This window comes from Girardinichthys multiradiatus, chromosome 5, assembly GCF_021462225.1.
Source record: "Girardinichthys multiradiatus isolate DD_20200921_A chromosome 5, DD_fGirMul_XY1, whole genome shotgun sequence".
Taxonomy (NCBI): domain Eukaryota; kingdom Metazoa; phylum Chordata; class Actinopteri; order Cyprinodontiformes; family Goodeidae; genus Girardinichthys; species Girardinichthys multiradiatus.
Window position 1 is genome coordinate 45,760,713 of NC_061798.1, and position 20,485 is coordinate 45,781,197.

Here is a 20,485-nt window from a genome sequence, read left to right on the forward strand (position 1 = left end):
CACTCCCAGACGCCTCTTTCACACAGACACAGATGAGAAACAAAGATGACGCCTTGATTTCTTAGGCAACTAGTATGACATCTTAATAAAAGTCTGTGATACAGGTAGAAGAAAAAAACAAACAATTTACTGGTCTGAGCAGCAGCACTGACATGAATGTAAAACAATGAAAACACATACTGATTACAGGTTAGCATAAATCACTTTGATGAATAGTGGTAAAATAATACTTGAGCTAAAAGATGTTGCTTGGTCTCTACACAAGTGTGCAAAATGCTCGAGGTGTGCAAGTAATGGCACACATGCATGCAAGTATGCATTTAAACTCACACAGGTTTGCATTTATTCACATATCAATGACAGAAAATATAGATATGGTAGTGTAAGGAAGTTATTTTCACTTAAGTACACTTTCCACATAAAACAATAGACTGATATTTCGGAAAACACCAATGTTTCATTTTTGGAAATATTTGGATAAGTATGGGGCTGCACGGTGGAGCAGTTGGTAGCACTGTTGCCTTGCAGCAAGAAGGTCCTGGGTTTGATTCCCAGCCGGGGGTCTTTCTGCATGGAGTTTGCATGTTCTCCCCGTGCATGCGTGGGTTCTCACCGGGTACTCCGGCTTCCTCCCACAGTCCAAAGACATGCCTGTTAGGTTAATTGATCTCTCTAAATTGCCCTTAGGTGTGTGAATGAGTGTGTACATGGTTGTTTGTGTGTTGCCCTGCGATGGACTGGCGATCTGTCCAGGGTGTACCCCGCCTCTCGCCCATAGACTGCTGGAGATAGGCACCAGCTCCCCAGTGACCCACTATGGAATAAGCGGTAGAAAATGACTGACTGTCCCAAGTCTCATGTTTACCTATCTAAAATTATAGCTAGTGGGCAAAGTGAAAAGCTGGTGAGTTTATTTTGTCTTAGAAAGAAGGTATTTGCATTGAAACAAGAAACAGTAAAAATTTATTCCTTTATAATAAAGAATTACTCATTATGTTGTGCACAATGTTGATACTTAGCAAAACCCTTCAGTGTTAAATAGCGTTCTGTTTAATAATGTTAGCTATCTGTTCGCTTTTACATGACCCACCCACCTTTTAGATGAGCTGTCCTTCCTGCCCTATACGTTTAGCTACATTTTTATATTTAAATTGCTGCTTTTATGAATTTTAAGCAAAATTATCTTCTGACTATAGCATACTGGTAAAGGTAATGAAGGTAATGTTGTCAGAGTAAAATACTTCTTATTACTACTACTATGATATACCACTTTATAAAAGTGAACATATTAAAGACATTTATGTTAATTTGTTTATACAAGCTTGTTTGCTAAAATTCACAGTGTTGTGATAAAAAGGTATTTTTTTCAGTGAATTTTCAGTACATATGGGAGTTTATGCCAACTTTTCATTATTCATTAGCCTAATGGACAATTATCATAAGATGTTTAGGACAGAAAACTTAAGACTCATAAAAGTTTGAAACATAAATAGATTCCAATCTTCATTTCCACTGTTTTTCATAGCATATAGGCAATTTTAAAAGGAATTTTTCCAGCACAAAAAGAACCTTTGGAGCCAAACCTCTCTAAAGCGAAAATGAACTACCATATATGTATGATAGCATGTTGCAGAGAAAGATTGCCTAATGTTTAAACAGAAAATGGGTTGTTTTCTTGACATCAGAAGAACTTTATAACACAAGCATGCCTAAGGGTGTATCGCTACTTATTGGCAAAGAAAGGTTTAGAGTAAGCACTCATACTTTCCCTAAAGATAATTTTCACAGGAAAAGTGGTGTAAACGTAACGAAGGTGGGTTTGTCCTCACCTACCAAAATATAGTATCTCCGTTCAAACACCTTTTGCACCAGAATTCAAGGGAGGGAACAACCCAAAGCCGATAATTGAAGACACAGCTGAGTTCATGCCAATTCAATGACCTGATATCTCAAGCGGAGCCAGCATCCAGACAACTGAGGCAACTGCGAGCTTCTCTGGTTAAAAGATGCATTGTTTAACTTTTTGTGTTTTCTTTCAGTACAAACATCAACTTTTATCTTATCTTATCACATTATTAAATTAAATCAATAACCACACTCTAAAAACATTTACCCAAGCTGCTTACCTAGAAGAATTAGCTGCGAAAGTGACACGTTTTTGTTTTCTCAGTGTCTGAGCTAAATGAATAAGAGAGTGTTTGACTGCACTTGTTTGTATATTAGTATTTTTCTTGCAGACCTCACTTTTGACCATCACATGTTCAGCATTATCTTGAAGGGACCATCACACATTAAACAGTGTTTAACTGATATGTATGTGCAGAAAAGTCTGACTCTGAGCTGCTTCCATTCACCATTGCTCTGCTTTACTCAACCACAGCATGGCTTGCTAATATAAAGTAGTCTATCCTGGTGACAAAGTTGTTGGGAGAAACTTGCCTTTTTTGAGTGACAGGGTTTTTCACATGTGGCTATTTGCCACCGGGTTGAATTAGAGCTAGACCGCTCTTGCCAAAGAGCGCTTTTAAATTCCTGGGCATAGTGCTTGTCTGTTAGGTCTCTAAGCTTCTGCTTCTCAAAAAATATTTCTTCTGTCTTTCTTCTGAACAAATTGCTATAAAAAGCATTATTTAATGACTCTTAAGCTCACATTCTTACTGGAAATTTTGTCATGACTACTTTCTTCTTGTTAGGCATGTTATGCATTATTTTGTCTTTAACATCTTTGGTCTCCACTCTTGGCTGCGTTCTTTTTTTCACATATTTTTCAAATTAGGACATAACTATCACGAGCTACAATCCCAAAAACAATCTAAAAGGAAAAGTTGTAAAAGTGTTACTGATAATCTTGTTAATCTGCACCAGTTTGTGAATATTCTTTATACTACAAAATCTTGTAACACTTTTAGTATGCACAGGTCAGTACTTGCATTTCACTACTGCTTCTGCCACCGTTTAGTTTTGTAAAAGTCTTAACGGATCAGAAAAAGTAAACAGTGTAGGTCCAGCTAATTGCAATGAGTGTAGGTCAAATCAATTCCAAACCTTCAGATGATTATTGTTGTTTGAGTCAGTAACATGTTTGTTTGGTGAATAATCCCATTGAATATCAAACTTCTGGGAACAGCATGTACACTTCTCTTAACATCATTCTCCCTGGCAGCCAGCAATCAGCCTTTTTGTTCTTGTTGCATCCAACCCGGTGATTCTGCCCTTTACAGGAACAACACACTTAGCTCCTGATAGAGATTTATTTATAGAGTTCAGCTGCATCCCCTCAAAGTGTCCTTGTCATCCTCATCAATCTTCCCCTCTTCTCAGACTACTGTGTCACTGTCCGTGGGTGTGGGAACAGAAGGGGGTTTTCTCAGGAAGCTTGGCTTGCTGTGAGGTTCAAGAAACTCACTCCATGGTTTGTTCCTTTTATTCCAGTTCCAAATATTTTTCTTCCGGATGGATTTCTTGCTTCAGAGTCCCAATTATAGTTAGATATAAGCTTGTTTTTTCATATATACATTTTCTAATGAGCATTGTCTTTTAAGCTCTCAATCAGTCATTAAAAATTCCAAAGAACAATCAGTTGCTGTCTTTCCTGATACTCTTGTCAGTGTGGAGGTTGTTGGGTTCTGGGCTTTTACACTGGACACTGGTACCATTCACGAGTCCAATGCTGTTCAGTTGGTTGTCGGAATAACACCAGCAACACAAACATGACTTGGAGAACATAAAAAGAGAGGAAGATACACATTTTAGTATGGCTGTTTTTAACACTGGGTTTTTCTATATGTAGACTTATCTCTCATTTGTTCCCACAAAGCCCCTTTAACCTCTAAAGTCAAGCCATGGTTTATCTTGGGTAACACTCCCTTGACAGACATTTACAGAGTCTGACCTCAACCACTGAAGTGACTACATATATCACCAGACAGCTTTTGCTTGTTGCTCATGGCATGTCATCACTACTGTGGCCTCTGAGTCATGGACATGGGGGTTGAGTTCACTGTTTGTGTTACAGACCAGACTACCTCAAACAAACACGAGGTGGGGGTTACATGTTAAATATAATCATGTATGTGTATGTGTGTGAAATAAGAAAGAACTTTACCTTGAAGCAGTTTTTGAACTTCTTGCTCACGAAGTATAGAATGATGGGATTTATGCATGAGTTGATTGTTGCCAGGTTGATGCTGAGATAATCCAAGACCAACAGGAAACTGAAGAAAAGGTAAAAAGATAAACTGTAAAAAAATCGAAATTACTGTGGAATATGATAACATATTTTCTGATAGAGTACAGTGACTGCAAAACATATTTGCCCCTTACAGATTTTACAGTTTTGTTTTTTGTTACAATGAAAATAGTTTAGAACATTAAACATATTTTTATTACAAAATGTAGTTTTCAAATGATGAATTAATTCATTAAGGAAAAAATGTATCCAAACCAACCTGGCGTTATATGATAAACTGTTCACCCCAACTACCATCCACACAGTCTACAGTTAAGACTAAAATTTTCCAAACTCCTGGTTGATAGAAAACAAATTCTGTTTTAGATTTTATTTAAAAAAAATGGCATGCTGTAAATTATTTATATCATTTTCAAAATTTAGTGGAAAAAGCTTTTTTGGAATTACAGCAATTAAATAATTCTTACCACTGAAAAGCATTTGCATGTTTTCTTTGATATTTTGACAATTTATCTTTGGTGATAAGCTCCAAGTCTTTTCAGGTTGGAGGACCTCATGCCATCACCCTAATCTTTATTCTCGGTCAGATTGAAGTCGGGGCTCTGGCTGCGCCACTGCAAAATGTTACTTTTACTTCCAGCCAATAGAAACACATAAAGTCAGAAGATTACTTTAAACCTAAAACTGCCAACAGTATGAATAATTTTGTGTCTAACTGCATCTGATCAAGCTGGAGTTGCTTTTCCAGTTGAAAAGTGTTCTTTATCGTTCTTGTGTCCACTCTTCGTTCTTTTTTTTAAGGGCAACAGTATCCCATAAAGGGCTTAACAGCTTAATCTGTGAGGACACAAACATTGATCTTCTGGTGACTGGATGTTTTTCAGGATTGAGACTTTATCTTGCACAGTGACACGTGTTAAGTTTGGCAGGTAAGTTTGAATAGTTTTTTTTTTCTTTTATATAGGGTTTTATAATATGTCTTAATTAAGGGTACATTGTAATATTACATAACTGACCAACTGTAAACTAGTTATGTGGCTCTGTGGTCATGTTATTCTTCATTTTTCTTAGTTTTGTGGCTGCACCACCAAGAAAAACATTTGTATATCTGCCAAGTGGGAAGTTTGTCATTTCTCAAACCACCTATTTAGCTGACCAATCATACTGGATGTGCTGGCCATAAAATAGTATTGAAAACAAAGTAACACTGACAAATAAAAAAGGCCCCAGAGGACATATGAGACTTTCTTTCCATAATAAAAACATGTGAACTTTACAGTGCTGGCACACTGTTTCATAACCTGCTCCTTCCTGCTAAAAATGGCAAAATAAGAAACAAGAGGAAGATTAAACAAATAGAAAAAAATATATTAAACATAAATTTTTAACTTAAAACAGGTTGTGTCTCAGCTGATGAAAAGTTTGAGAACATAGTCCAAAAGAAACCCTAAAACCGAACTAAATCTGTTAAAAAAGAAACAGCGAGTGATCCCACAGTTGTTGTCATTAATAATTAATTTAGGCTGCATTGTTGCCAGTGTTTCCAGGAGGCCGGTGGTCACTGCACAGAGTAACAAGCAAAGGGTGTCTATGGTTCGGAACCGACAACTATTTCTATTAACTGCCCATGCCCCCTTTGCCAAAGCTTTTAACAGCAACTATATTAGTGGGACATGTAAAGTTCAAAACACAGACCTTACTCTCTTGAAAGTAATCCTTTGTCAGATGGGTGTTGTGAACTGCATTGTTGTCCCGTTGAAAGACCTAATCATCACCACAGAGATGAGGACCCTCAGTCAAGATGGATGTCTGCATCAACATAGCCAGCTGAGGTTTGACCTGAAGCTCAGATTTTTAATGAAGGCATAAGCTCCCAGATTATGATGGAACTGCTTCCACTAAATCATGTAGAAGACATCTCTAGTCTAAAACGTTGGAAGTCCTCAGGACAGTCCAGATGAGGTTGGAAATAAAACTTTCTTTGTCCAGTGTTTGGTGTTCCCTAGCAAAGTCTAAAGAGGCAGGGTTATAGAGAGGACGTGTGGCCTTCAAGGGATTTTTTTTGTATGTTCTTTGAGCCCTGCTCTCACAGATGCAGTCTTTTTGGAATCCAGTCAGCATATATACGGACTTTAATTTGGGTCAAGGATCTGCCTGTCTCAGCCCATTTGGTTCTCTGACTCAGTACAGGTGAAATGTTTTTTAGGACTTTTTTGTTGTATCACCCTCAGGATCGTTTGAAAAATTTAAGATGACTTGATGTTGAACAGCATGTATCAGTTCAGATGCAGTTTTCAATTTGGCTCCATGTTTTTGTCTCTTGTTCCTTGTTTTTCTTTTTGCATTTTGACACTCTACTTAGAACTTCTTTCTACCCAATCCACCAGCATGACAACCTCATACCTGGTTTTTAGATTTTTTTGTATATTGTGTATTTATTGGGATCAGGGAGGTAGAATTTAGTTGCAAGGTAGTCACTGTCTCCTTTTATTTATTTATGTTTTACCATTACCTGACCATCTGGGGGTTAAAGTTCAATCACCATAAGGGGTCAAATAATTATGATATGAAATAATCAAAAAGTGGGCTGGGCTGCTGTCAATTCGAGCTTTCAGTTTGCAGAATTGAGTAAATCTTAATCAGTTCAAAGATAAATTGAGTAACCTATGTAGCACTTCTATTCATACTAACAAAGTGCTTTTACACCAGTCATATTCATCCTGCCACACTTGCATTACTCACACATTTTTTCACAGATACACAGATTGGTAGGCAACTAGGGGTGAAGTGCTTTGCCCGCACGGCACAATGACTTGTTGAGGGGGAAGCTGGAGACAGAGTGTCTGCATATTGTGGCATGAGTTTAAAGTAATGGTAGTATTGGGTCATTGCTACGACATTTCTAAATTGTTGATTCCATAGTAGTAGAGCATATGTGCTGTCTCTGAGTTGCAACGCTCCTGCAATTGAAGTTTTTGACAGTTAATGTGTATGTTACAATGTCAAATGTGCAGGAAGGTGAAGCTAAAGTGATATTTGTTTTGGGCTGTGTATCTTTCTCTGCCAACGAAGAGCAAGACAGATATAAAACAGTGTCATAGTCATATGAAGACATCCAAAATGGGTTCCAGCATGGTTGTTCCCACAGAAACTCACTTGAGTAGCTCACAGCGCATGTTATCATTCTGGCGGTATACCATCTTCTTTAGAATCCTGCTGAGGTGCAAAGGGAACCAACAGAGGGCAAAGATCAGCACAAGGCAGAAGACAGCTTTGGCCACCTCCCTCCTCTGCAAAGAGAAACAGAAGATAAGGTTCCACCTTTAAAGAGGATACGCAAAGTCTTTGTTGTTTTGAAGACAAAAGCAAAGTGTCGTCCAACCTGTTTCAGGTGTTCACTGAGCGCAATGCGAAGGCTGCCGTTCCGGTGGTTTAACATCTCACAGGTCATCAGAGTGTAGAAGATGGCAGTGCAGGTAAGTGGGACACAAAAGTAAAAGCCAAACAGCCACCAATCTTTTGCCACTGTGTAGAACTAGAGTGGGGCAAACACGTTGATGGACTCTGTTACATGTGAACTGCATGTATGTCAAAATTTACATTAGTTTGATCTCCTAAGAATTAGATCTTGAGAATCTGTGGGGCTGTGAGTGAATGCCCCTTCCTTTCCCAGCGGTCGATATCTAACACACATCCTTTTTCAAAAAGTAGCCATCTCAACTTCAACTGAGTCTGAAACTGAAAACCCTTAAAACCCTTAAAAGTCAAAACTGAAAATTATTCTCAGTGATATGGTGCAACAATAGATACCTCAGTTTGTAATCAAACCTCTGAAAACACCATCTGGCTGCTATTGTTCTGAAGTGCCAGTGAAGTTTATGGGAATTCTGCTCAGAAGTAGCAAGTCAAGCTGGTTCCAATTATGCAGAGTATAATACAAGCCTGTGGTTCTAAAAAGGTATGATAAATACGCTATCCTCAAAACCGAGAAAATCTGGCCAGGCCTTTTCACACAACAGGCTTTCTACTTTATAGACCCACTCATAACTCAATCGTTATGGGGAGATTTGCCACCCAAGTGCCGCCCAACCACCACTCCATAAATCATGCTGGGTATAGAAAATTAAAAAGAAAAATTAAAATGTGCCATTAAACTACAAAGTTAGGGAGCATGACTCTCAGAGATCAGCACTGTACTGATATCTGGGAGAGATTACATCAGTTTTGAGCGTGTGGAAAAGCACATGTGGCTACTTGAGGGCCAAGGCCCCCATAATTGCACTTGGCCTGCCATCAATTATGTGCGTCAGGCATGTGGAAAGGCCACAATCACTAAGAGAGAGAACAAGGAAGAAAAATGACTGCGTTCAAATTTGAAAGTGAAGTTTTATAAAAAATATTGACTTAATTGGGAAACTGTCAAACACATAGATTTATTGCATATACAGTGAAATATTGCAGCCTTTATTTCTTGTAATATTTGAAGATTATGACTTAAGATAATAAAGACTCAAAATTCTGTGTCTAAGAAAATTAAAGTATTATATAAGATGAATAACCAAAGGATATTTTACGTCGAATTGACAGGCTTTGAAAAGTATGTTGATTTAGCATTAATTACTGCATCAGTGCGGTGTGGCATGGAAGGAATAAGCCTGTGGTTCTGCTGAAATGTAATGGAAGCCCAGGTTTCTTTGATAGCGGCCTTCGGGTCATCAACATTGTTTGGGTCAGATGTCTCTCACCTTCCTCTTGACAACACTCCATAGATTCTTGTGGGGTTCAGATGTGCCTTGTTTGCTGGTCAATCAAGCACAGTACCATCATGCTCATTGAAACAACTCTTGGCACATTTGGCAGTGTGGAAAGGTGCCAAGTCCTGCTAGAAAATGAAATCAGCATTTCCATAAAGCTTGTCAGCAGAAGAAGCATGGTGTGGTCTAACATTTCCTGGTAGATGGCTGTGTTGACTGTGAACTTTAGAAAACCCAGTGAATGGGACCTCAAATCATCCCTGACTGGAAACTTCACACTGGACTTCAAGCAACATGGATTCTGTGCCTCTCCAGACTCTGGAACCTTGATTTCCAAATGAAAGGCACACTTAACTTTATTTTGAAAAGAGGACTTTGGACCACTGAGCAACAGTCCAGTACTTTTTCTCCTTAGCTCAGGTAAAACACTTCTGATGTTGTCTCTGGTTCAAGAGGCTTAACATGAGTAACGGATATTTGTAGTTCAGGTGTCAGATTCATCTGGGCATAGTGGCTCTTGATGCACTGACTCTAGCCTTAGTCAACTCCTTGTGAAGCTCCCTTAAATTCTTGAGCGGATTTTGCTTGACAATGCTTTCAAGGCTGCGGTTTTCCCTGTTGTGGGTGCGCCTTTTCCTACCACACTTTTTCCTTCCACTCAACTTATTATTCGTTAGCCTCATAGCATAATCACCTAAGTCATATGACTTAGGTGATTATGCTATGAGGCTAACATTTTAACATGCTTGGATACGGCACTCTGTGAACAACCTCCTTCTTTAGGAATGACCTTTGTGAGGCATACTCTCCTTGTGAAGGGTGTCAATTACTGTATTCTGAACATATGCCATCTCCCTATTGATTCTATAGATCGTAATTTAACCATCACATAACATTTATATATTAAAAATACTTTTTTTAGAATTGGAGTTATGTAATATTCTAACTTTCCTCAATTTTGGGTTTTCATTATCTGTAAGCCATAATCTTTAAAATTACATTAAATAAAGACTTTATTTCACCCTATGTGAATTAATCTATATGAGTTTCACTTTCTGAACTGAGTGAGAAATTGTTTGGGGGACTTTTTCACAGTATTTTACAATAAACGTTTTTGAGATGTACCTATTATTGGTTTAATTGCAATGGACAATAATTCCAGTTATATTTATTGTGTTTATTACACAAGTAGAGAATGTTGGAGTTCATTGCTTCAGTACTGTATTGATGCACTTAAATAATGCTTCCAGACAAAATTGAGACACATGTCAGTTGTCCATTAAAAACACTATCATGTTTCAAAGGAATAATACATGTCTTTAAGATGATGGAGGCATTAAGTTGAATGTTAGATTTGACCTCATGTAGTTTTAATGCAGGAATTTTCTGTTTCATTTGTCCGGTAATATTTGAGTTCCAAAATGTTTCAAGATTTCCCATTTCCCTGGAAATACACTGCACCAGTGTACACAACAGGAATATCTGACTGTCTTGGCTTACTATTTAATTGCATTTGTGGTTAAATACCAAAGAAAAAAACACCTTTTAAATAATGTGCGATTTGATTTCACTCTTGTCTTAACTGAGGCCAATTGTTTCTGTCTTTGAACTTACAGTAAGGCTGAAATGTGGTTTAATGCAGTTTGCACTTGAAGCTGTTGAAGAAAGTATTCCTTTTTGCATTTATACTAAATGAGCTGAGGCGCATGGTGGTCTATAAAAACTATTTAAAGGGTCTATTTCAGTTTCTTCCTCAGAGTAGAAACTCTGCCAGCACAAGTGGATCCATCTGTAACATAAGGCTGCTTTAGAAAGTGGCGGGGGCTGCCATTCTGGTGAATGTGTTTCATTAATGCTGAGTAGAGCCCAGCATGCCTCCAAATGTGCCGTCCTACATCTAGCAAATGTTTTAAAATTAAATGTAGCTTTTAATTGAACTTAGGACTCCGTGACTCTAATCAGATGAGATCATGCACTCAACATTCCTGTTTGTGGACAAGTCTGAATTAGTTTTTTCTAGATTTTTATTTGTGGGTGAGAAGTGGATGTTATTTAGGCATCTCATCTGAAGACCTAAACTCTCTGAACTTGACCACATTACTGGTGTTCTTGCTTCTCTTCCTCTTGAAGAGAGGTGTCAAGGCTTTTCTCTGTGAGATAGCTAAATGCTGTGGTCAAACTGAAGTCTGAATAAATAACTATTTGCCCTGGTGCAAAGGTGAGTGGTTTCTTTCAAGCGGTGCAGTGCACCCTGCAGCAGCATTAAACTAATATGGGTGTTACAGACAAGTGTCTAGTTTTATTAAACTCTTATTTCTTTTTAAATTGTGTCCAAGGAGCCACAGAGTTTTGTAATCTTTTATAAATAGTTCCCCAGGCTTTCAGAAGTTTTTTAAAGTTTTTCTTTGGACTTCACTCATTTTGTTCAGTTCTTGTATTTTATCATAACAGATAAAATCCCAATCAATTAAAAAAAAAACAAAGTAGACAAAAATCTACTGTATGCCACATTTTCAGAAAACTAAAATACCACTATTTCTGTTAAACTCTTTGAATTGAATTGTAAACTGAAAATAGAAAAGCAATAGAATAGTTTACCTTCATGAAATCAGTCTGTGGGTTAAGCATGCAAGTGTGAATGGTGTTGTTGCTGTAGTTGAAAGTGACCATGTCAAAACAGACAGCCTCAGGCACTGCCAGAATGAGAGACAGCAACCAAATGGACACGATCTCGATGACGGTGAGGAGAGGGATGCCCACCCCCTGCACCCGGCTCCAGGACGCCACTGCCCTGTACCTGTGAGACAGGCAGACGCAAAGATAACTGTCAGTGTTACAAATGAATTACAGAACTGATTTCAAAAATACAACTTAAAGGTATCCTTCAGCAGAAATACAATATTGTGTTATGTCATCTGATTTGAAAACTGGAGGAAGTAGGCCCTCTATAAAGAAGTTTCACTAGCTTTTGACCCCTTCACAAATTCAGTCTGTTTAAAAAATGGCACTGTTTATGTTTTATATTTGATCTCCAATGTGTGAATAAACCTAAATCTATTACTGTGATTTCTATGTCAGTTTAATCTCTAAATGACCTCACATGTTCATATGTGGTTTGCACATGCTTTGTTTTCAGACACTGATTCATCATTGAACAGCATTGAAAAATGCCACTGGCTTCTTAAAGTCACAAAAGTGACTTTCTGCCTGCCAGCATTCCAACATAACAAAATGCTCAGTCAGCAGACGATCATGATGTTAGGCATTTATGAAGAGAGATGATCAATTGTTTACTTTTAATATATAATATTTATATTTTTGTGAAGCCTCCAAACTGGCTGGCCCATGTTGGCAGCGAGGTCTCTGTGTGTTGGCTTGTGTTTGCTGCGCACTAAATAAATTGTTTGCTTGTTTGTTTCATTAATGGAAACCACTTGTCGAAATGTTTTAGTAAAACTCTGCATCAAGATTTTATGGCAAAAACAATATATTTTTCATGATACATTTGAATTTCCCTGTTGAGCAACATGGCGGCATTTATATTTTACTAAGTGGTAATGTATCCACCTTCTCCTTTTCTTGTAGCAGTGAAATGATGCAAAGGTGACTAAAATAGCTCTCAATATGTACTCAAATAGATTTGCTACACATTTCCAGGAACAAAGGAACATGATGTGCTTTTGAATGCAACTGATCAGGTCCTGGGCCTTTCTCATAATGGAAATTGGTCTGGCCTGGTGAACCTTGGAGCCTTTTTCTAAGCAGGTTGAGTCTCTTATCCATGAAGCCAGATAGTGCATTAAGTGACATAACAATAAACTTCACCACTTCAGCACCATCATTTATTCATTACAAAATTCTTTTAAGGCACTATCAAACTCAAACTCATCAGCATGCTGCTATCCATACAGCAAGTAATGCTGACTATACAAAGTGGCCATATTACACAGTGCCCTCCACAACTATTAGCACCCCTTGTAAAGATTTGTAAAAAGCCATATAATAAATCGCAGTTGTGTAATTCCGCATTTAAAAAGAACAATCCAACCTTTTATTTGAATATTATAATTTAGTGTGAAAATAGTTTTTAAACAAAGTCACAGATGTCCCCAAAAGTTCAATTTGTTTATTATTTATTTTTATTTATTTATACTTTTTAAATACCTGTCACTCATTCCTTTCTCTGCCTTCCCCACCTCCACATAAGAACTGAAATGTTGTTCTTGCTTTTAGTTTTGATGTGCAACACCTAGATTATCAATTCTCTCTGGTCATCTCTTTGTAAACTGGAGCCAAGTCTTCATAACAGAAATTAATTTTAAGGCATTGTACACATCTTTACCATGGGTGCCATGCGTTTTGGAGGGTCTTGTAAAGATTGTTGCAAAAACGCAGGGTTTACAGGAGGAGAGAGATCTTTGGAAATCCAGCAGAACCAATATGTAGTTGGTACTGAGCCAGTGCCTTTCCTGAAAGTGTTCATCTAGTCTTTCTGTCATTGTTAAGGAATGTTATCCATGTGGTCTCTTAAATAAATAAATCTAAAGCAAAATACATCTAAAGCAAAGCATTTCCTTTCTATGTGAGATATGGATTAATTACAAGGGGCTGCCAAATAAATCAAATTGCTTTCCAAGAATTTGGCCGCCAGTGTAAATTATGAACATTAGTAACTTTGGTCAAGAAAAAAAAACAATGATTAATTTGAATCTTTACAAATGAGGTGATATCATCATGACTAAGAAAGTTGAACATCAGTATGAAGTTGCTTCCTTTGTAATAACTAAATAAATAAAAAAATCTTAATGAAAAACACAACTTTGTAAAGTGAAGAAATAAACAAATCCTCTTGGAACATTACAAACACCTGCACATAAATTCTCACAATACCTTTGGTAACACATAATGTTTTTCAAATTCATTTCTTTTTCACTTCCTAGCATATCAAACAGATTACAAAACAGTAAAGTTAAAGTTCTTCATGTGTCTGTTTTATTGAGGAGTCTGATAGCACTCACCTGTCCACACTGAGGGCACACAAGTTTAGCACTGTGATGCCAACGGAGGCTTTCTGCAGGAAGGGCACCAGCTTGCACAGACACAGCCCAAACCAGTGGTCGTCAAAGGGAAAACGGGATGCCAGGAGCTGAAGGAATGGTTCATAATTAAAATAATGTTACCCAGTCAGCGGCTACTTTGCAGCGGTTATTTCGCAGAAGATATCATGCACATTGGTTGGATTAAAAATTAGTATCAAATAGCTGTACTTCATAGACATGACAGAATTTGTTGCTGCTTAATTTCTCCAAAAAAGAAAATATTTTTAAAAATGTCTACAAGTTTCACAAGAACTGGGTAAAATTTATCATATGCTACTGTGTAAGGACAGAGTAGTTACTTTTACCACAGCTTCACGTTATGTCTATGAGTGCCCCCAAGTTGTCAATTACCAATTAGCTGAATCAATTAAAACGAAGGCCTAACACTACTTCAGCATTCATCGACATGTAGTTGAGAGAATCTTCATTATTACAGACAGAAGATCTGCATAGCACAACATGAGATAAAATAAGGTTGATAGTGCATCACCGTGTCAGAATTTTTGAAGCGCAGTTGTAAAACCTGTAGCAGTGGCACCAATCTGTTGTATAGAAGAAAAGCAAAGCTGGAATGTTATTAACCTGAAGTGACGACATTTTGTCCACCACAGAAAAGCCTGCAAGACATGCAATAGTGTGATAGGGAATTAACATTATTTAATTTAAATTTGTGTCTTTCCTGTTGCAGATAATTTCAACATGTTTACAGGGTTTTGATAAAGTCAGGACAATTTTGTATCTACATGACCATGATGGGAATGTGTTAAATGAGAGAATTACAGAGTTTAATGTAGAAGAGAAAGAGTAAGTATTTTCCCCTGATTGTAGGGGCAATGGTAGATCTAATAAAATGGATGTTCTGATAGTAAAGCAGGAAATTTGGGAAATCCTGAATCAAACTGTACTGTTACAAGGATTAAGGTTCACAGTATAGACTTCAAACTTTCTCTCCTCACTTTCAGACAAGAGTGCCCTGAAAAGGTTTTTTATGCATCCTAAACCTTTCCACATTTTGAAACGTTTCAGCCGCAGATGTCAGTGCATGTTGATTATAATTTTATGCACAGTGCATTGCATTATTGTGAATGGAAGGAAATGGATACATGGTTGCCAAAATCTGAAAGGTTTATTTGTAATCTTTTATAAGTGTGCATTTGTAATTAGCTCCCTATGATCTGATTCCCCTAAATCAATTCAGGGCAATCAGCTGCCTTCAGAGGTCTCCTAATGTTTACTAAACTCCCAGTGAAATACATTGTAGTTTGTGGTTGTAAGGTGTAAAAATGTTGGAAAGTTACTAACAGATACTACAAGATACAAGGAGTGGAGCAGAAAGCAAGTATAAAACTACTGAGCTTGTAGGGAAAATATAAAGGTGTATTACTGTCATAATGATATCCTATTGATAAGCATTTAATATGATCAAAGTCACATCTAAAGTCAACAACAGATGTGTGAGTCCTGGACCAAAGTCAGAACCTTTGTTCTTTTGATGTACTTTTCCCCTTCAACACAAAAACAAAGGAATATTGTTTTCGGAAACGGTGTTACTCTTAGGAAGGGGCAGGCAGGGTTGCAACCTTGTAGACGTGGCTTACTCTTTGTTTGTGCACAGACTGCTCCCCCAAAAGATTTTTTGTTTCCTCTTTGCACATGTGTTGCTCAGACAACAAAGTCGTAGTGCCCTCAGAGTCCCAAGTTAATTTTAACCAGGTGGCTTCCCTGACTTTTCTCTGCGCAAAAACGACGTCCCTTTAATGTGGCTGCACAGAGACTGGTGTGACTGATCTCTTCATTCTGCCATCGCTCTTTATTATTACACAAAGCCTGACAGTGTTTACTGGTATAAATCAAGTTTGGGCAAAAAGGGTCTGCAACTGTTTAGCACATAAGTCACGCAAAGTTTCATATTTTCAAGTGGTCGTAAAAGTCAACAACAGAGCTGAGTCACTTCAAACCACAAAAAAAACCATCTTTGAATTACAAACTTAACTGTACTCTCCTGCAAATCGGGAAAAAACTCATAAATGAATGCTTTTTAATGACTAAATCTTATGTGGTGAATACATTACACAAACACATGAATGAAAATCTTGTGAAACTTTTAAAACAAATTATGAAATTTTCAAAATATCTATGTATCATGATTTATGTTTGTTCTTTTAATCAGTCAATATTACAAAGCTGTGAAAAATTTGCCCCATAACAGATTTCTATGTTTTCTACTTTCTGTCCAAATATAAATGTTTCAGACCATCAAAACATTTAAAATCTGGCAAAGATTACTTAATTAAAAACAAAAACACAGTTTTCTAATAATGATTTCATGAAGGGAAAATAAGCTACCAAAACTAGCCCGTCCCTAAAAGCCTAATAACTGGTTGGTGGTCTCTCTTCGGAGAACGTCTTTAATTCAGCCACAGTGGAGTGTTTTCAAGCACAAATTGCCTATTTAAGGTCATGTTACTGCATGCAAAGCAATCTTTGTGCTGTTTTTGGTCAGCAGTGGTTTTGACCTAAACCTCCCATGGATGACATTTTTGTCTTTTCGTATTATTGCATCTGAACACGGATCACTGCAAGTGAGGCCGGCAGTGCTTTAGATGTTGTTCTGTATTCTTTTGTGATTTTCCAGAATGAGTCGCCAAAGCATTCTTGAAATTATTTTGGTAAGGTGCCAGTCCTTGGAAGTTTCACTGCTGTGTCACGTTTTGTCGATTTGTGGATATTGGTTCTCACTGTGGTTCACCAGAGTCCCAAAGCCCAAATGACTTTGTTACCCTTTCCAGACATACAGGTGCAAGTGACTTTGTTTCTGATCTATTCTTAAATTTCTTTAGATGGATGCATAGAGCATTGCTTTTTGATATCCTTTAGCCTACTTCATGCTTAAAGATAGGTTCTGTTTTTGTGCCTTCTTGATTCTACAGGCCTAGTGGTAATTATCTGTGTGTGAGGCTAGAGAAATTGGGGTGGGGTGGTGGAGTACTTTTTAACTTAGGGCCAGGTTGGTTTGGATAGCAGTTTTGCCGTAATGCATTAAAAACTTTTAAAGATTATTTTTGTCTGATCCTAAACTTTGTTTATCTGGAACATTTAAGTATGACATAAGATCAAAAGCAGAACAGATCTCTAAGGGATGAAAATACTTTTTCATGGCACTGTAAATGAAGAAATAATAGAGGTCCTGCTATGACAAAGTTAAGTAAGCGAGTGGCATGCCTTCCTCCAGCCTGACTTTTGTGTTTATTTAAAAAAGTCATATCCGTGCTCTTCTCAACACTTATCTGACTTCATGAGACAGATAACGCCCCTCTGACTGATTACACTTTCCCGTCTGCTCGAACACTCCCTTGAACAGCCTTTCCACTGCCATAGCCCACCCCACCCCCCTTCTCGTCTGCAATATTCCTTTTTTATCTGACCATGTCTCCTCCATTGTTGCTGCTTTTCATCATATCAACAGTGTGCGACCTGTCACTCAGCAGTTTGGCTATGAAAATAAAGTTAAGACCATGAATAAACACACAGCAAGGTGAGTGAGAGCTCTACCTTGTACACATTGATCGGTATGTCAATGAAAATGTAGATAAGGTCGCCCAGGGCAAGGCTGGCGATGAGGGCGTTGGGCCCGTTCCTCATGCACTTATGCTGGTATATAATCCTCAGGAGGGTGGCGTTTCCAACTAGGCCGACCACAAAGACGATAATTGAAATGACGGTGTTGATGTATTTGAAATAGTTGCTAATTGAGGGATTTACAAGACATCTTGGGGGTCGCACTGGTTTCTTTATGACAGTGTTATTAACAGAGCTGGATCCCAAAGCTTGTGCCCGAGCTCCCGCAACAAATGAAGCGAGATCTGTTCCTGCGCTTGGACTGACGGTGCTGTGGAAACCTGGGGACGGAAGGGTGGTATGGACCAGGTTGACAGGCAGAGAGTCCTCAGCTTCCATTTCCTTTATCTGGCACATTCCTCTGGCTGCCAAACAGGCCATTAGCATGAGCATATGCCAAGCTGTGGTCCCCATTATCGAATGCATCAAGCTCTTTGATTTCACTGACTGGAAGACCGCCTCAATATGTAACTGCTGGAATGAAAAGAAACAAGAAGAACCAGTTATATTTTAGAATAATTGGGTGAAAAGATAAAGACAAGGCAAAGTCTACTCAAAGATTGATGGTACAAAGCCTTGCAAAAGTATTCAAACTATATTTCACTTTTCAGATTTTGTGAACTTCCACAGAATGTATTTTATCGGTAGTTATTTGTTATAGACCACTGGAGAAGTACATCCTGGCAAAGTGGAAGGAAAGTTACACATTGTTTTCAAAAACTGAATTTCTGCAGACCCTAACAGGTTTTCTTTGTTCTTTGTCCTTTGTTTAGCACGATCCATCACCACGTTTCACCTTGAGGGTGGCGTAATACACATTCCCTACCTAATACAGGGTTGGACTTCTTCTGATTTACATTTTTTTAAAAGAGACAACAGATTCTCCACCTGGAGCTGTAGATCTGTACAGCTTCTCCAGAGTTACCATAGGTTTCTTGGCTGCTTCTCTGATTAATGCTGTCCCTGCCCGGCCTGTCGGTTTAGGTTGATGGCCTGTCTGCTGTGTTCCTTGGTCCTGATGATGCTTATTGTTCTCTAATGTTCTCCAATAAACCTCAGAGGCCTTTTAAAGAACAGCTGTTTTTATAATGAGAATAAATCACACACCGATGGACTCTATTTATCAAATAGGTGACATCTGAAGGCAATTGTTTGTTTTGGATTTGATTTGGTTGCATGAGAGTAAACGGGGCTGAGAAGAAATGCGACACTTTTAAGATTTTTAGTGGTAAAACCTTTTAAAAGCCATGTGTCATTTTGCTGCCACTTCACACTTATGCACTGCTCTATGTTGGTCTATCACATTAAATCCTTATAAAATATACAGGGCTTTGAAGATGTAACAAGACCAAAGTTGAGAAGGTATAGGAGCTATAAACACATTTGTAAGGATCTGTAGAAGAAAGTTTGAAGCATTAATGTCTCGATCAGAATCTACCAGGAATTCAAATGCCTTTCAGACTTCAAAAAGGGGCACACAGATGGGATATGCCACCTCTAGTTATACTCAGACATTCTTGTACAAGGCATCAACAGTCTGTTGAGCACCTCTTACTCATTCCTACAAGAAAAATGAGTTACTTAGTTCAGTCAATAATATAGTCAATATTGTTGTTGTGCTGTTTGGACGGATGTCTTTTGCATTGGTTTGCACTGCATGACTTCCACAGATCTGCATTCTCCCTCTGTTTCTAATTTGTAAAGTGTAAAACATGTGGTTATGAGTTTCTAAGAAAAAAATGTGGTTTCTTGTAATCTGTAATCTGTGCAATGTAAGCATCAAAGTTCAAATACAAAATTGGGGTAAAAAGAAACTTTCAGTTTCCTCTTCGATTACTCCCTTTATATGGAAAAATCAATAACTTTGCTGAAAAATAGAGAACAGTTCATTACGACGAGCTGTTAGTAAAGACTTGTTAAAGTTTAAACCCTTAGATCCACATCGAAACCCATTTCATCATGCCATGGTGCAGGCAAGTCTTATAGCCCGGAGTTCTTCCCTGCTGTCACCAAGTACACAAAGAACTATTTATCAGCCAGCCCTTCAAGTAGCATCACAGTTTAGCATCAGCATGACACTGCTGGGATCTGTGACAGCACGCAAACTGATCTATGCATAAATAATAAATACGTTTGGTTTTCACCTACCGTTTCTAAAATGCCTGCCTGGCCCCCTTGGAAACCGTCAGGCAAACTTTCAGCTGAAGCCCCCAGACATCTGTATCACATCACATGAGTAATTAACGCACTATCAAAGCTGTGCCGTATCCCACTTGGTTTGAGCAATGCACCCGTCTGCTCTGAGGTGCCTTCGCATTATGGCTCAGAGTTTCCTGTGGAGAGTTTGCAGTATGTCTAAGTGTGTGTGCATGTGTGTGTATGTCAGAGCACCAGCAAGATACTTTGACTGGGTGGGATAGTAGTCTCCACCTCCCTTCGGTAACAGACTGGGCTTTGGAAACATTACCCTCCTTTCCCCTTTTTCTCAGAGGCACCGCCTGCTGACAGTCATATCCAACAGCACGCACGCACGCACGCACACACACACACACACACACACACACACACACACACACACACACACACACACACACACACACACACACGCGCACACACACACATGCACACACACACACACGCGCGCGCACACACGCACACACACGCACACACACACGCACGCACACACACTCTTGTTTTGCTATATGTAGTGAGGACCATCTGTTGACTCCCATTGACTTCCATTGATTTTCAGTCATTTTCAACCCTTTCTATGCCCTAACCCTGACAATAACCCTAAACCTAACCATTACCAGTGCATGTCTAAC

The 20,485-nt window shown here is 38.3% G+C and overlaps 1 protein-coding gene and 1 long non-coding RNA gene across 6 annotated transcripts in view; one reads left to right on the forward strand and one right to left on the reverse strand.

Annotated features, from left to right (window-relative positions):
• Nucleotides 1-20,485, forward strand: part of LOC124868521 — a 33,705-nt gene that overhangs the window by 7,407 nt on the left and 5,813 nt on the right. For 2 of the 4 annotated variants that reach the window (XR_007038335.1, XR_007038338.1), the window contains exons 2-3: nt 7,399-7,503; nt 7,581-7,665. This is a non-coding gene — a long non-coding RNA (uncharacterized LOC124868521). Of the gene's footprint in view, nt 1-4,990; nt 5,119-7,398; nt 7,504-7,580; nt 7,666-20,485 lie in introns of all 4 variants that reach the window. The other 2 variants (XR_007038336.1, XR_007038337.1) reach the window with 2 other exon arrangements.
• Nucleotides 941-20,056, reverse strand: ednraa (endothelin receptor type Aa). 2 transcript variants are annotated; one of them, XM_047365895.1, is made up of 8 exons: nt 19,809-20,056; nt 17,595-18,131; nt 13,962-14,089; nt 11,542-11,740; nt 7,572-7,724; nt 7,346-7,479; nt 4,106-4,214; nt 941-3,714 (listed from the first exon to the last, which is right to left on the reverse strand). In XM_047365895.1, the coding sequence occupies exons 2-8, from the start codon at nt 18,084-18,086 to the stop codon at nt 3,577-3,579; spliced, it is 1,353 nt and encodes a 450-aa protein (XP_047221851.1). In that variant the 5' UTR covers nt 18,087-18,131; nt 19,809-20,056; the 3' UTR covers nt 941-3,576. The 2 variants fall into 2 exon arrangements, with proteins under 2 accessions (XP_047221851.1, XP_047221850.1); XM_047365894.1 differs by having other exon boundaries at nt 17,595-18,134; nt 19,809-20,055.

Coding starts and splice junctions, on each gene's coding strand:
- ednraa (XM_047365895.1), bottom strand. CDS start 18,086: ATGCATTCGATAATGGGGACCACAGCTTGGCATATGCTCATGCTAATG. Junction 7,480..7,571: donor TCAGTGAACACCTGAAACAG/GTTGGACGACAC, acceptor TTCTCTTTGCAG/AGGAGGGAGGTGGCCAAAGC. Junction 4,215..7,345: donor ATGCGCTGTGAGCTACTCAA/GTGAGTTTCTGT, acceptor CCTTTTCTTCAG/TTTCCTGTTGGTCTTGGATT.